The sequence below is a fragment of the Phalacrocorax aristotelis genome, chromosome 9 (assembly GCF_949628215.1).
Source record: "Phalacrocorax aristotelis chromosome 9, bGulAri2.1, whole genome shotgun sequence".
Classification (NCBI taxonomy): domain Eukaryota; kingdom Metazoa; phylum Chordata; class Aves; order Suliformes; family Phalacrocoracidae; genus Phalacrocorax; species Phalacrocorax aristotelis.
The window spans coordinates 8,536,092-8,551,321 of record NC_134284.1 but is presented as its reverse complement, the minus strand read 5'-3'; the positions used below and the strand labels follow the sequence as shown (position 1 = coordinate 8,551,321).

The window sequence follows — 15,230 nt, the reverse complement described above, 5'->3', positions numbered from 1 at the left end:
TAGCATAACACAGTATCAGAGGGTACAGTAGATGGGACTAACGGAATTAAATTAAGGAAGAGAAAATTTAAGATAAATACCAGTGAAATTTCCCCCAAAAGTCGGATCTATTAGTCTGTGTAATAATCTCCTGAGGGAAACAGTAAAAGCCCTGATCCCTTGAGACCTTTAAATCTAGTCTGGATAGAAACGTAGGAGTGGAGACTGCAATGTAATGGGCTGACAGAGAAGTAGCCTAGGTCTTTAACATGCCACAGAATTTGTGATGGGCCAGCAAAACCAAGGGGCAGTCTCTACCCCAGTAGTCTTACAGTAATTCACACTTTTGTAAAACCACATCACTCCTCTCTCTGCTGTCACAGCTTCTGCCATTCCAGTATTAGGCAACCAATGTTTTTTCCCTTTGTTACCTCTTAAACAGGAATAGCACAATCTTCCTCACATTAAATACTTTAGGTCCCCCAATTTCTGCTTGTCATTCCTCATTGTGTATGTTATCTCTTAGGTAATTTAGACAAGTTTTGAATGCATAATTTTAGATGTGGAGAAAAAGGATAGTTAGTCCAACTCTCCAGGAAGCTTATTTTGTGGCTTTAGTTTAGAGGCATAGAGGCTATTTCTGCAGATATTTTATGTTTCAAACTCACGTAAATTCTTCTGCTGCCAACTCTAATTTCTTTTCTGTGTTTCACTACAGAAATCTCTCTTTGCTTTTGCCTCTCTAAACATTTTACATTGTTAAAGAAAAAGTTAATGTGAAGCTTCCTAAACTGAATCTCAGTTTGTTTATTATCAAGACACAACGAGGGATAGAAGAACACAGCCAGGAAAGCACATGGGCAAAATGGCTATACAATGAAGCAACTGCTAAGTTGCCATAAGCATGGTGACCTGCACAGCCAGTCCACCATATGTAATTTTCCTTGACCATTTCTTGTCTTCTTGAGATACTCAGGAAGTAATCTGTAGAAGTCACAGTCTTCTGACTCCTTTTTCTATCAAGACAACATTTGCCTGGCTGATCTTACACGTTTCTAGGTACACTTCTTCCACCTGGAGCCCCACCACGCCCAAATGCTATTTCATCAACATATGCCTAAGCTGCATCGTCCTACCACATGCAATAAAAAGCCAACCAAGAGAAAAGAGCTTTCCAACCCAGATAAATTCATGGGGCATAGCTGCATTGGCAACTATGGAGTTACTAAGGGAGAAAAAACATATACATATATATTATTTAAATATAAATTTACTAATTTACAGATTAAAAAGCACTCACTGGCACTAAATAATACTATGTAGTTTTAGAGAAATCCTTGAAGGTTCTTAGTTCTATTAAAATTTCAGGGGAATATGAGGGAGATGTAATTTGCTTTTTATATGTATACAGATACAAGGTTTTATGCAATTTAAAAGTGAACTAAAATGCCTTCTTAGCAAAGTATATCTAATAAACTGAGATCGCAAATTAATAACCCAATTCATCTGTAGAATTAAGAAATGAAAAAAATATATCATAGGAGATGCAAAGAAAAACATTTACCAATCAAGACCTGAATTTTCTGTATTTCTGCTGAAAGCTTTGGCATTGCAAACATCAAAACACAGACAGCAATTGTATAACTTCTAGTACTTCAAGTGTGAATGATATTATGCCTCTGAGACATATAGCACAGAACCCATGGGAGTGGACCACAGCTCTTGGCAGGTAAGTAAAAGCAAATGTAGTTTAAATGTTGCTGAAAGTGTGCTTGTTTGTCCTTTGAGATCCTGGAATTATATTCTTTTAATTATTTTCAATCTCAGAATTTTTTTAAAAATAAATTTCACTTTCAGAAACAAATTACAGACTGTATCTATATTGACCATACCAGCATATTAAAATTTCAGGCAATAGCATACATTTTAATAGACATAAAAATTACAATTAACAGAGTTCCTACATAAGCATTATGCAGTTTATTAATAAAATAAACATTACTTTAAAACAACATTTTTAAAGGTGTTTCAAAAGTTGTTACAATGATAAATTAGTGTAAAGAGCATGACCAAGTCCTCAGTGACTATTCTGCAATTGCTATAAAGCTTCTAAGTCAGAGCTTATATGAAGTATTTTTTCACTGAAATCTCCTGATCAAGTTAATTGAGAACATTTTATAATGGCAGTTTGATGTCATTATATTATTATAGGCACTAAATCCCCTGCATGCAAACAATTTCTTCTGCATACAGTGGACCCAGTGGAATCCCTAACCTTCACCGCTCAAACTTACAGTATCTGTGTTTTGGGATACCTCAGCACCCAAGAGTTTTACAGTTTCAGGTGGTGAGACTTGAGAGGGGATGAACACTTGTAACACTGCCAAATCAAGTTACCCTGCCTTGTTCAGCTTCACCCACCAGTGCAAATGAACTTAAACATATACCAAAGTCTGAACAATCCGGGTTTTAATGTGCTCTGTGACAGCGCTTGGCCATGTTTTGTAAGAACGCTATATGAGGTATGTAACACACACCCAGAGGAATATATCACCCTCTATATTCTTGCATGTAAAAGAACACTGTGTTTTAAGGATCTCATTGCTTCCTCCTCCAAAGCAACAAGCATTAGCTTAAAAGCACCCTGGATATTTATGAAAATAAAATTCTATTTTTTAAAAAAAATCTCAAACATTATTAATTAAAAAAAAACCCAACACCAAAGCAATACAGTTGTCCTTGAGAAATAGGGTCTGGAAAGCAAGTCTTACGAGGAGCGGTTGAGGGAACTGGGGTTGTTTAGTCTGGACAAGAGGAGGCTGAGGGGGGACCACATCGCTCTCTACAACTACCTGAAAGGAGGCTGTAGGTCTCTTCTCCCAAGTTACTAGGGATAGAATGAGAGAAAATGGCTTCAAGCTGTGTTAGGGGAGGTTTAGATTGGGTATTAGGAAAAATTTCTACATGGAAAGAGTGGTCAGACATTGGAACAGGCTGCCCAGAGAGACGGTGGGGTCACCATCCCTGGAGGTATTTAAAAGATGTGTAGACGTGGCACTTCAGGGCAGTGTTTAGGAGGCATGGTAGCGTTGGGTTGATGGTTGGACTTGATGATCCTAGAGGTCTTTGCCAACCTCAATGATTCTATGATTCTATAGATCAAACTTGTTCATACACTGTATTTTCATACATTTAGATCAAAAAACTTCAAAACCCTCACAAGCAATAGAGTTTAGATTTTGGAAATTACAATTTTTCCCCTCTCCTTCAGTAGAAGAAGCGGAGCTACTTTAGGATGATGTCCTAACATGCTTTGCCTCTGGTTTAATGCATCCTCTTTCTAGAGATAGCTGCAGCTCTCAGAACTAGAAAAGCTGGGACATCCTCCTGTGGAGCTAGTTAACAACTAATATCTTACAGGCAGGCCTAACAGTGCTAACTTCTATTATGAGGTCCTATCCTCTTCTGATGTACAACTATGTAAACCTGGGCAGGTGGCAAAGAGCAGAAAAAGAGTCCTGGGACGGTTTGAACCAATCAAAAAGCAAAGTAAATGCAATATCTTTTTTTTTTTCTTCACACCTGTACAAAGTACCTACACATGGTTAGGTATCTACAAATTTTGAAGACAAGTTTAGAAAAAAGTAGTACTCTTAACAGTATTCAAGCCATTCAGTCTCTGGGAAAATTATTAAGAAATTATTGCTTATGCTACAGGCTTGCACAAAATAGATCTCCTGAGTGGGACTGTGTGGTAATAGGTGGTAGCAACAGCATGGGAGGACAGTAAATGGACAGTCCCTTCCTTCATTAAAAACACACATAGTAATAACCGATCTCTATCACAACAGATCTACGTCTGTGATGCTGGGAGCATAAGCATGGCCCACTTCTTACAAAGAAAGATGCGTGTCAGCTCTTCTTCATTGCATGACCTTATGGGAAACAATTTTAGATCAAGTGCAGTATTTCTTTATTGGTCAGAACAAGAGTACTGTAATTAGCAGGATATATACCTGGATTTTCTCTTATATACCTGATTTTTCTCTTATTTAGTAACTAAAAAAAAGTCACTGAAATTCAAAAGAACAGTCCAAACAGTTTAGATTTTTCCCACTGCCAGCAACTGTACACTCTCTGGCTCCAGACTATAACACAGGTAGAGTCAAATGTATTAAATGTCAGCAACATTTCTTTCTGATGTTCCCAGGCACATTAACTCAAGAAACAGATAGAAGCTATTGGGTTTTAAAAGATTTTAAAAGCTGAATAATAGTCACAACTGACAGTATACATGCATTCCTTTGTTTAAGGTTGATGTCTTACTTCCTATTAAGTCCTTTTATTTGCCTGTGTTATTTGAAATCTGCTGGGTTTAGTCTATATCTCTGACTAGTATATTCTGCAGACTGCTTCCTATATAAGAGGACATACATTCAGGAACCATGCATACTCAAAATACCTTTCAAGATAACAGCACAAAATTCCAAAATTCAAACTAACAATAGCCTAAACAGATTCAAACCAAAGTCCTTAGAGAAGCAAGAGATTAGTCCACTCATAGTGCTCAGACTCTTTAGCACCATCATCCTGCAGATACTGTTGTGTACTTTGAAGAAGAAACCTAAATTGCTGCCATAGACATTGGAAATGCCCATATAGCAAAAGCACAGTACATAACTTAGCTATTTCAGAGGCTTTAATACCTTTAATAAAATTACTGTTACCACCGGTACCACAAAGACAGCCAGTACATTAGCCCAAGGCATGTGTACTTAACTTTATTTGCAGTGAGAACAGGTATTTAATACTTCTCTAAACTGACATATTTCAGAAAATGAGATTTTTCCAGGGAGGTGAGAATGGTTTGGGGTTTTTTGGACATAGCAGATGATCAGTTATCATGAGATATTCCAGAAGCATCATTACTTCATCTATACAATTTCTTAAATGTGAAAATACAATCTATTTTCTGTATGAAAGCATTTGCTGTTTACAGCTAAGAAAGTGCTGAGCCACTATGTGGCCAGAACAATTTACACTGGACACAGGAAAATTCTTATTTCATTTCTCTTTAGATCATAAGCTCCCAAAACTCTCATGTCTTACGAAGAATATGGTTTTGGAATGTTGATGACATCTAAACTTCCTATACAGAAGAGAAGTAAAGGCTAGTGTAAATCAACTTGTGTAATTTGTTTTGAAATACTAGCGACACATTATGATATTTTTAAGACTGTAGCATGTAAAGTAAATACAGTGACTGAGAAAGTTAATACAATGGAAAAAATCTGGGCTACAGGGCACTTTAATGTGGCGCAAAGCTTGCAACTTAATTGAGGCAAAAATTACAGACGGATCATACAATTTATTTGAAAAGAAAACAAAAAAATTCTGATTCATGGAAATGATCATTTAGCATATCCAAACAACACTTTGTACTGCAATGACTCCATGCAATCCTAGCCACTTGTACTTTCTACAGACCAATATTTGCTATTCTAGTTTCAACTAAACAAACATATATTTTTGCCTAAAAAAAACCCCAAACAAATAACCCTGGTGTGAACAATTAATTATTTCAAGGAGGCCATCCTTCTCCATTCTTCCCATGAGTGACAAACAATTCCTCTCTGTGCTATCTGGAGAAACAGGACACCACTGGCTGCCATCTTTTCCAAGGATATCTTATATCTGCATTTACAATGAGATTAAAATGAAACATTGAGAGCAGCCCTGAGAAGGACTTTGGGGTACTGGTGGATGTAAAGCTGTTCATGAGCCAGCAATGTGCACTCGCAGCCCAGAAGGCCAACGGTATCCTGGGCTACATCAAAAGCAGCGTGGCCAGCAGGTCAAGGGAGGTGATTCTGCCCCTCTTCTCCACTTTGGTGAGACCCCACCTGGAGTACTGCATCCAGCTCTGGGGTCCTCAGTACAGGAAAGACACGGACCTGTTGAAGCACGTCCAGAGGAGGGCCACAAAAGTGATCTGAGGGCTGAAGCACCTCTCCTATGAGGACAGGCTGAGACAGTTGGGGTTGTTTAGCCTGGAGAAGGGAAGGCTGTGGGAGACCTTATTGAGGCCTTCCAGTACTTAAAGAGGGCTTGTAAGAAAGACAGGACAGACTTTTTAGCAGGCCCTGTTGCAACAGGACAAGGGGTAATGGTTTTAAACTAAAAGAGGGTAGATTCAGACCAGATATAAAGAAGAACTTTACAATAAGGGTGGTGAAACACTGGAACAGGTTGCCCAGAGAGGTGGTTGATGCCCCATCCCTAGAGACATTCAAGTTCAGATTGGATGGGGCTCTGAGCAACCTGATCTAGTCGAAGATGTCCCTGTTCCCTGCAGGGGGGCTGGACTAGATGACCTTTAAAGGTCCCTTCCAACCTAATCTATTCTACAATTCCATGATTTTCACCCCTCCAAATTGCAAACTTAAATGTAGGCAGGTTACAGCCACAGTCTTACTTAAAAAGGCAACAGACACTTTGAAAGAAAGTACAGCATCATGGGAACCTTTGACCATTCTTTAGCTGGTTTTGAAGAAAAAACGCAAAATCTATCATTTCTCTCTCCCCTCCCTCCCCACCCCCTACCCCCATTCCCTGTATAAAACATTTCAGAATTTCAACCTTGCAGAAATTCTGAAGAGTAAGATTGTTTGAACAAAAATGTCTAGGACTACTAGTCCCAAATTTCTAAGACGACCTTTCCTTAAATAGTTTTATCTCCACAGAAAAATAGCTTGTCAACATCTACTAATAACACAATACAGATTTAAAAAGTTCCATCAAATAAGTTTAAAGTAAGATATTTTTAATTTGTAGGTCTCCATTTATAAATCTTGCATTATGTACGTATGACACTAGACACAAAAATGGCTTTGGCCAAAAGACCTACAGCACACCACAGTGAGGTGCACAACTAGGAGCTGTGCAGCAACAAGAAAAGAGAGTGCTGTGTTAACGACAAAGGGAGAAGTTAAGACTACAGAACTGAAAGCCCCAGGCCTCAGCAAATATATATAGTGCCTTTCATCTAAACCCTTTCCTCAGTGGTTCTTCACATTTCCTCATTTGCTAGCTTACTTCTTTACTCTGCTAAAACAATGTATCTTTTAGGGTCAGGGATAAAGAGCAGTAAAATGTCTATTTTAGGAAACAAAATGGTCAAGAACAACATGGTGAATTCTTATTTGTTGAGCTGGTAAGAAAGTCTGTTTGGTTTCACAAGCACAGCAGTACTATCTAGACAGATGCTTTCAGTTCACAAGCTGCCTTCAGGATACCCTTTCTGATGAGGACTGATTTGCATACCACCAAGTCTATGCTTAGAGTCTGCTAGTAGCTGATTTTGATCAGGGTGCCAATGGGCAAGAATCAGCATAACAGAAAAGAAAAGCTACAAAAGATAAAGTGAACCAGAAACCATTTTCAGAAGTCCCTTTTCGGTAAGGTCAATGAAGCTATCTTTTCATTAGGAAGTGATTTGAGCCTAACCGTTCACAAAATTCAAAACGCGCATCACTTTTTTCTCTAGTAGGGCTGACTGAGGCCTTTGTGGCAAAGTACATTTCTGCTGAAAAACACCCCTGGTTTATGAAAACTTATTAGTGTTTTCAACATCTGCTGGCTGGGTGGCTGCCTACAGGGGTGCCAGAAGTTCATGCGGCGGCAGCTCCATGTCAGCCCTCCCATATAAATGGGAAGCACACAGCTCCCAAATCAGTTTCACCGATGTTACTCAGTTGTGAAGACCCATAGAATTGAAGGAATAATTTCAGTCACTATTCCAGGGGTCTCTGAGAGCATTTTCATTGATAGCTTCATGTTATCTAAAATGAAGCATATAGCAGCTTCTGTTCTGCTGAAAATCAGGGAAATGGCTTTTAAAATTTGCAAGAAAACTGTCCTCCAAGCTGAGGATTGTCTATTTTGGCACGCATTCCAGATGTAGCCTACTTTCCAATTTGCAGAAAAAGATTAATACACTTTACCAAACCCTATGGTCACTCATCATGGCAAAATCTATGGAGTCTAACTCACAACTGTAATTTAAGAAAGAAATTCCAATTTGTCCTGCAGTAATAATTATCATTGTGGTGTATTTGGGTATCAGAGCTGTGCCTGTGTGCACACACAGAGCACTTAGTCATGAATTCCCTGGGTGGCCCAGGAACTCCCCAGCTGGTCTCTGCACAGATGAGATAATAGGCTAATTGGGAGCAATGGAACAACTTGAGGAGAGGCTGCCTTCCACCTTTACAACAAAGTGCTTCACTAATTATTTCAGGAGCTTTCCAGGTGGGACCTTCAGATGGTCACAGAGAGGCCTGCAGGCAGCTCTTGCTGGGCCAAGAGCAAGAGACAGACACTACTCATTTGCTTCGAAGTGCTGATTAACATCCTGGGTAGACAATCTTGCCAGACCAGGTGTACGAATTAACTAGAATAGTTTGGGGAGTTCTACCAATTTAAGCTGAAGATGTCAGGCAGGGATGCTTGTAACAGAGACTTGCATTGCCATCCTGTTCAAAAGATTTGACTCTTCATGTGAGCATTACCTTATGCAAAAATTCTAATAAGTTGATGTTGTAGGTTTCTTTTGTTTGTGGTTTGTTTTTTTTTAACTGACACTCTCTTTTTAAGTGTCTGTGCCACACTACTTCTCAAAATGTCAAAGGTGTAGAAAAGTGAGGCTGAGTGAGGACAGACTTTAAAATTCAATCCTTTATCAACAGTTTACATTGGGACCCTAAAATAACAGTCAAGAATTTTACATACTGAAAAATTTGGAGGATGTTCATAACCTTGTCATTGTCTCCTCTACAAGACTTTTCCCAGCCAATAATGAGAAAGGGAGCAAGTACATTTTTCTGTTTTCCTGCTCCCATATTTTCTTTTCTTAGATTTTGACAGCAGAGATTTAATTCATGAATGCAAAATATTCTCTTTATGGCACTAATTTTGTTATTGCAACAAACATATTTCCAAGAAAACAATATCACAGGTGGTGAAATTGACAATTTGTGCCAAAGGCTAAGGCCTTGTCTCTACTAATAAAAATAAAAATACTAATCTACACCAAGTTTTCACTCCTCCTACAACCAGAAAATCTGCACCAGTGAGGAATCATAGTTATGAGGTTTGCTAGCACAGATACAGTATATAGAAAAGATCCAACATGTTTTCTTTGTTTTCCAGGTTAGTTTGCTACCAGTGTTCGTACTGTGAACCCATAAGTCTGGAACCTAAACTTGTAAAGTACTCGGCCCCCTTTACTTCCACAAGTCCTAGGTGAGTCTGACAGCATGTAAAACCTGACTGGCAAAAGAGGAAAATGAGCAGTAGAAGTACCCTCACAAAGACCTTGAACACCATTGTCTTACAATGCTCAACCAACAGAAATTTTAACATTGGGCTTAATGTGAATTGAAGTTCATATACTTCTGTTCAAACACAGATTGGGATTTCTGACAGACAAATGCTGACAGACTGAAAAGCTGACAATCTAATTAACACAAATAACTATCTTTCCCACCATAAAAATGCTCTGTATTTTAATAGTTCAATTCTGCTGCATAGAAATAAATGTGATTGATAGCACATGTTTTCTGAAATCCAAAAAGGAAAGTCATGGTTACTGTTTTTCAGGTTGTGCAATGATTTTTTCACTGGCTATGTAGGATATAAAAATAACACCATCAAATTGAAACTGAACTGTTCTTTAGACATTTTACTTCTTCACAGAAGTAAAGAAAAGTAAGGAACCACCTTGTTCCATAACATACTCATCCTGAAATATACAAAGATTTTCTTACCCCAGAGAGACGTAGATATACAGAGTACAGCTGGGAGCCTAAGTACTTCAGGGCAAAGTGAAGTTGTATAGGTGACCACATACTCATTTATTCTGACTACCTCTAGCGATGAAAGAGTCGCCTCTGGGCTACTACTCCACACTCCAGTCTGATAGGTGGTTTTGGCCTCACCTCCCACAGAACCACAAGGCAAAGTTGAAAGTCATTTGCCTGCAGAAGTGCTACTGTGCTCCTCCACATGGAAGAAGGGAAAAAAAGAAACTATGACAGAGTCTCAGCCTGGTGATCACCCTGTTCCTGCAATACATTTCTTTTTATCCAGCCAAGAGTGAAAATTGCAATTCTACCCATAAAAACCTCATCTCTCCAAGAGTTTCACGTTGCAGAGTAAGAGGAAAACAAATTGAAATGACCAATGTCTTTTCTGAGGTCTGATCTCATGATGTGCTCTGTGTCTTCAGAGCACCTGTAAACATAACGGGAATCATGGCAGCAAGCGTGTGCAGTACAAGGCAAAAATTCAAACTCTGCCACAAAACCCAAAATCTGCAACGTAAGGCAAAAATGCAGTGTCTTTGTACTGCATTTGATAGACTACCACAATGGGCACTTAATCTATTGGCTGCCCATAGGTACTACTACAACAGAAATGTTTAAGAACAAAAGACAAAAGAGCATTCTGTATAGCTGAAATTCTCAAGACAGTTTTCGGTTCTAATTGTATATGTCATTAATGTATTCTTAATTAATTTAATAACAGTCACTCCAGTACTATGATAGGGATTAGGATGACATTTTTCCTGTAATGCATCATGTGACTTCCTGGGACTGTCAAACAATTTTTCACCATCAGATTATCAGAGACTGGAAATGAGACCAAGCTTTGGGGGTTGATGCTCTGACGCAAGTTCAGCTAATGCGCTGTTTTATCTAGCTGGGGTGTCTAGGTCATTGGCTCAGAATAGTGCTATCACCAGCTTTTCTTCCAACTCCTACTGGCAGGAACCTATGATTTTGGCAGAGGGAGATGGTATTTCTTAGCTTACTTTTCTCTTAATTTTTTTTTTCTTTTTACCAGATAGTTTACCTATCAAGATGCCTACCCATTGAACAGCAGACATTGATCCCTACTCTCTACCTTGAGCATAAAGTTTTGCTTTTGAGAACTTAATACCTGGTTTAATTCAGGTCTCTGTTTCACCTCCTCATGACAGCTCTTGGAAGAATTCAGTGAACGTCTCATGAGGTTTATCAAATACTTCTCAATCTATAATTCTAGCCCACAACATAATCAGAAGATTATTTGTCCAAGTGTTTTCTACTTCCACCCAATGTTTTAGCTTTTTGCATAAGAACAAGGTTAGCGGCAGTTATATTAATTACATGACAGAAATACACATCAAGTAAAATGACTGAAATAATTATTTCAAATATTTTATTTAAATGATTCTGTACTATGTTAAAACTGTGAGAGAGAGAATAACAGTTCCTTACTCGTAAGAGTTTTGTTAATGTTACAGTGTAGTAAAAATCCTAGAATGATCAGCAGAAAAAAACATTATCCTTTCTCCTTTTGCTATTGCCATTTTCTTTCAGTTTTGGAGGTAATTTCTGAATTGCAATGTAATTCTGACTTTTAATTTAATTTTTAAAAAGCTATCAGTACATATTCCAAATACAGAAAATAATTTGTTGATATTTTCATTAAAATAAACCGCAATGCTGCAAATCTTACATTGAAATATAAATGCACGTTAGTAATTAAAAAATAATAATCAAATAAAAAGCACAGCAGAACACTTCAATTACTGATAGTAATCATAGTATAATCTTGTCCTACCAAGTGTGTCTCCAGGTACAGTTTAAGGCTGTCTGTCTCTGCTTTAGGAGGAGTCCAATTCTCTGTTGTTTCCATGGCTTCATTTAACCAGTGAATGAATTCATCCAGCTTGCTTACAAACCCCTTACCAGATAAGAAAAAAGAAAGAACAAGAAAAGCATATTTGTTAGTAAAATGGCAATCTGAAAAATGTATGCTCAATATTTTTTTTTTAAGCCAGGAGAGTATTGTACAGCAAAATTTTGCCTTTTACAAACATGCAATGAAAAAAAACAATTAGCAAGTGGCCTTCTAGTAAATGAGGAGCAGAATGGTGTTTCTGGGGATAATCTAAGGTAATATTTTGGGACAGGACAATGTGAAATCCATATGACTCTGATGAAATGAAGAAAACAGTGAAGTTTTAGAAGATATGAGGGGGATGTATAAAAAGCTGCATATCAAGTACAGTGAAAATTGAGCCGAAGACCTTGCACTGGGCAGACTGGGTGTAGCATGGGCACTGTTGGTTGGAAAAAGTGCTGAACAAAGCTGCATTAACAAGGTATACATCAGTAGATTGAGGGAAGAAACTGCCTGTCAGAACCTGGGTCTTGTGATTCCTGTTTTGGTTCATAGGATGAGACTCAGAGAGAAGAAATCAAACAGTAGGTGAGGCAGAATATATACCATTTAATATAAATATTGCTGATTGCATATGAGCCACACAGATGGTGCTCCTGAGAAGCAGGAGCTCCTGTCTTCTCAGGAGCACCATTTATTTCAAGATTAGTACCAATTATATTGTCTGATTAAAAATAGTGCCCCTGAATTTACATGATTGGATGATACTATAGGCACATACTGAGTACAGATAATTTTACTGAAGTCTTATCCGCCACAAAGCAAGAGAGTAAATGGAATAAACTGACCGTGATGTTTATAAGCACCCTGAAAATGAACTCTGAAGAAGAATGTCCATCTATTACAAGCATCATAAGACTAGATTGAGTTAGGTCTAATACTGGTTATATTGTTAGTTGTTAACTATAAATTTCGCAGCACGGTGAGAATTTTAACTTCCAGTTGGATACCAACTCAGTATACACACACTCAGTCTCTCACCACTTTATTTACGGAATGATTTCTGGTAATTATTAGTCCATTCAGATGGCTAAAAAGCAAGCTAAGCATAAAACTTCTAAAGATTCCTGAGTGACTCAGGACTCCAAATCCCCTTCTCCAAAGTGGCACATGAAACTGTAATTCTAAACAAGCCAGAAACAGGAGTTTGAGCAGTTGGCACACAGCTGTGTTACGCAAAGAAGTGCAATGGTAATAACCCAGACCAAGCAGAGCCATACTTCCTTCAAAATTCATGGTAGCGGAGTCATTTTGGCCCAACTCTGTGCCAAGAAGCAGGGTCCAATAATCAACTCCTGGCTTCCAGCTGAAGTGGCAGTGCTTCTGAACCAAAGCTAGCCTCTGGCAGGTCACTCCATTGCATACTGCAGGACAGCACTAACTGAGGCACTCTGAAGACTTTGTTTTTATTATTATTTTTTATGTGAGTCTCTATGAGGCCTCAGGATGGGAAGGCAGCTATTGCCATCTCTGTTCATGGAATCCTCTGTATCTCAAAGCATTATAAGGAAGAAAAGTGTTAATCTGCAGGTTTCCCTGTAGGCTGTTTACCAGGACACTCCAGGAAGGGGGAAGGAAGACAGGAAAAAAACCAGTAGATATGGTGACTAAGACAATGTGCCTCCGCTCTGGGGCAAATAATGAAGGTAGCCACATCTCCTCTCTCCCACAGTAGGCCATGCCACAAGGGCTATGTTCCCCACATCAAGCCACAGAGGGGCTGGGGGTAAAAAAAAAAGGTGTTCCCCTGGCTCCGTTACTTGCTTTCTTCCAGCTCGCAGTGGAGCATAAGAGATGCCAGACTGGCAGAGGAGTGGGAAACGTGAGCTGAGGGGGAGAGGAGCAGGAGTAAAGTCCTTCTAGTCCCTCCAATAAATCTCTGCCTGCATTTTAGCAATGTGCTGTCCTTGAGAGACAAGGTGATATGGTAAGCACAAAAAAAATGAAGGCTCTCTCTTGTATATGCGTCATGTATTTTACGGAGACAGACACGTATAACATCTGCCTGCAGTGCTCGATGTCTGTATGCCTTCAAAAGGGTGGTCAGAAACATTGCAGGCTTACACCGGTATGAAAAGCAACTACTATCAACCGAGTTACTTCTGCCCTCTCACAAAATGTGCCCGTGTTTTAAGGTCCGCTACTTCACGCCGGTGCTCGGGAACTCCCAAGCAGCAGGCTCCGGCGGCCCGGCTGCACAGAAGTGGGCTGCGGCTCCGAGCAGGCCCCGGTGGGGCGCAGGGGACGCCTGGGGGCTACTTTGAGGGCTGGGAAAAAAAAAAAAAAATACAGTCTCCTGCGATGTACCAAATTATCTGAGAAGAAAGAAGTGAGGTTGCAAGCAGCGGTGCCAGCCGGCACGTCGGGATCTCAGCTGGAGAGCAGCGGCCCGACGGAGCCCGCGGCTGAGGGGGGCACCAGTCGCCGCCGGCCCGGCGGATTTTCCCCTGCCAGGCAGCACAAATCACAATAATCCCTGTATTTTTCAAATGACGGCAATAAAATTTTATTGAAACCATTCAGAAGAGCGCATCTGTAGACACCGAAAATAGCGCGGAGACCGGAGAAGGAAGAAAGGGAGGGGCGCGACGGGAGGGGAAGGGAAGGGCGGGCAGCGCGCGGCCGCCGGCGGAGGGAGCGCCGCCCGCCCGCCCGCGCGCCGTGCCTGGGCCCACAGCGCCACCTGCCGGCGCCGCGCCGCACCCGGAGCCGGGCCGCGGCCGGGCGTGACACCGCCCGCCGGACGGGCACGCGCCGCTCGGCGGGGGACGGGCGGGCGGACACGCAAGCAGGGCGCCCCTCGGAGAGCTCGCGGCCTGGCACAACCGCTGGCCGCGTGCCTTGAACCAGTAGAAGGCGCGCGAAACAGGAGCTGTTTTTACCTCGAATTGTGTGTAAGGTTAAACTGTAACAGCGCAGTTCCTGCTTCATTCGTCACAACTTCACGATCAACACAGTGCCCGGTTTTTGTTTTCCCATGGCAGCGCCTGTGATTCCATCCTATTCGTTTTAACAGCCTGATGCCAGCGAGCAAGGAAGGAGCCACCTTTATCACCCAGCCACCGGCTCCATGACCCATCCCCGCCTGGGAGGCAGCGCCGGGGTGGAAATGGAAACCTGCGCAAACATCATCAACCGCAGCGGCTCTGGAGTTACTGACAACACTACAGTTTGCTCTCGGTGCTGAACTTCCCCTTCTCGCCTTTGACTTTTTGTCACGGCGTAGCTCTCCACAGGCTTTGGCGACGGGCCAGTTCTCGCCGTCGGCTGCAGCCCGGATCTGGTACAAACAGTTCTCCTCTGCCGACCCAGCGGGTCCAGGCAGCCAAAGGCTGGCGGCCGCCTGCTCTCCCAGACTTAGAGAACGAGCATCTGCAGTATCGATGGCCCCTGTAGCCCTGTCACAAGTATAAATCTGGGTCCTTAATCTCAAGTCTCATAACAGAGGGCAAGTCCAAAAC

The 15,230-nt window shown here is 40.8% G+C and overlaps 1 protein-coding gene across 3 annotated transcripts in view; it reads right to left on the bottom strand.

Moving 5' to 3' along the window:
- Positions 1 to 15,230, bottom strand: part of AKAP6 (A-kinase anchoring protein 6) — a 237,120-nt gene that overhangs the window by 155,095 nt on the left and 66,795 nt on the right. For all 3 annotated transcript variants that reach the window (XM_075103332.1, XM_075103330.1, XM_075103331.1), the window contains exon 5: positions 11,647 to 11,769. In XM_075103332.1, coding sequence (XP_074959433.1) covers positions 11,647 to 11,769 — 123 coding nt within the window. The remainder of the gene's footprint in view (positions 1 to 11,646; positions 11,770 to 15,230) is intronic.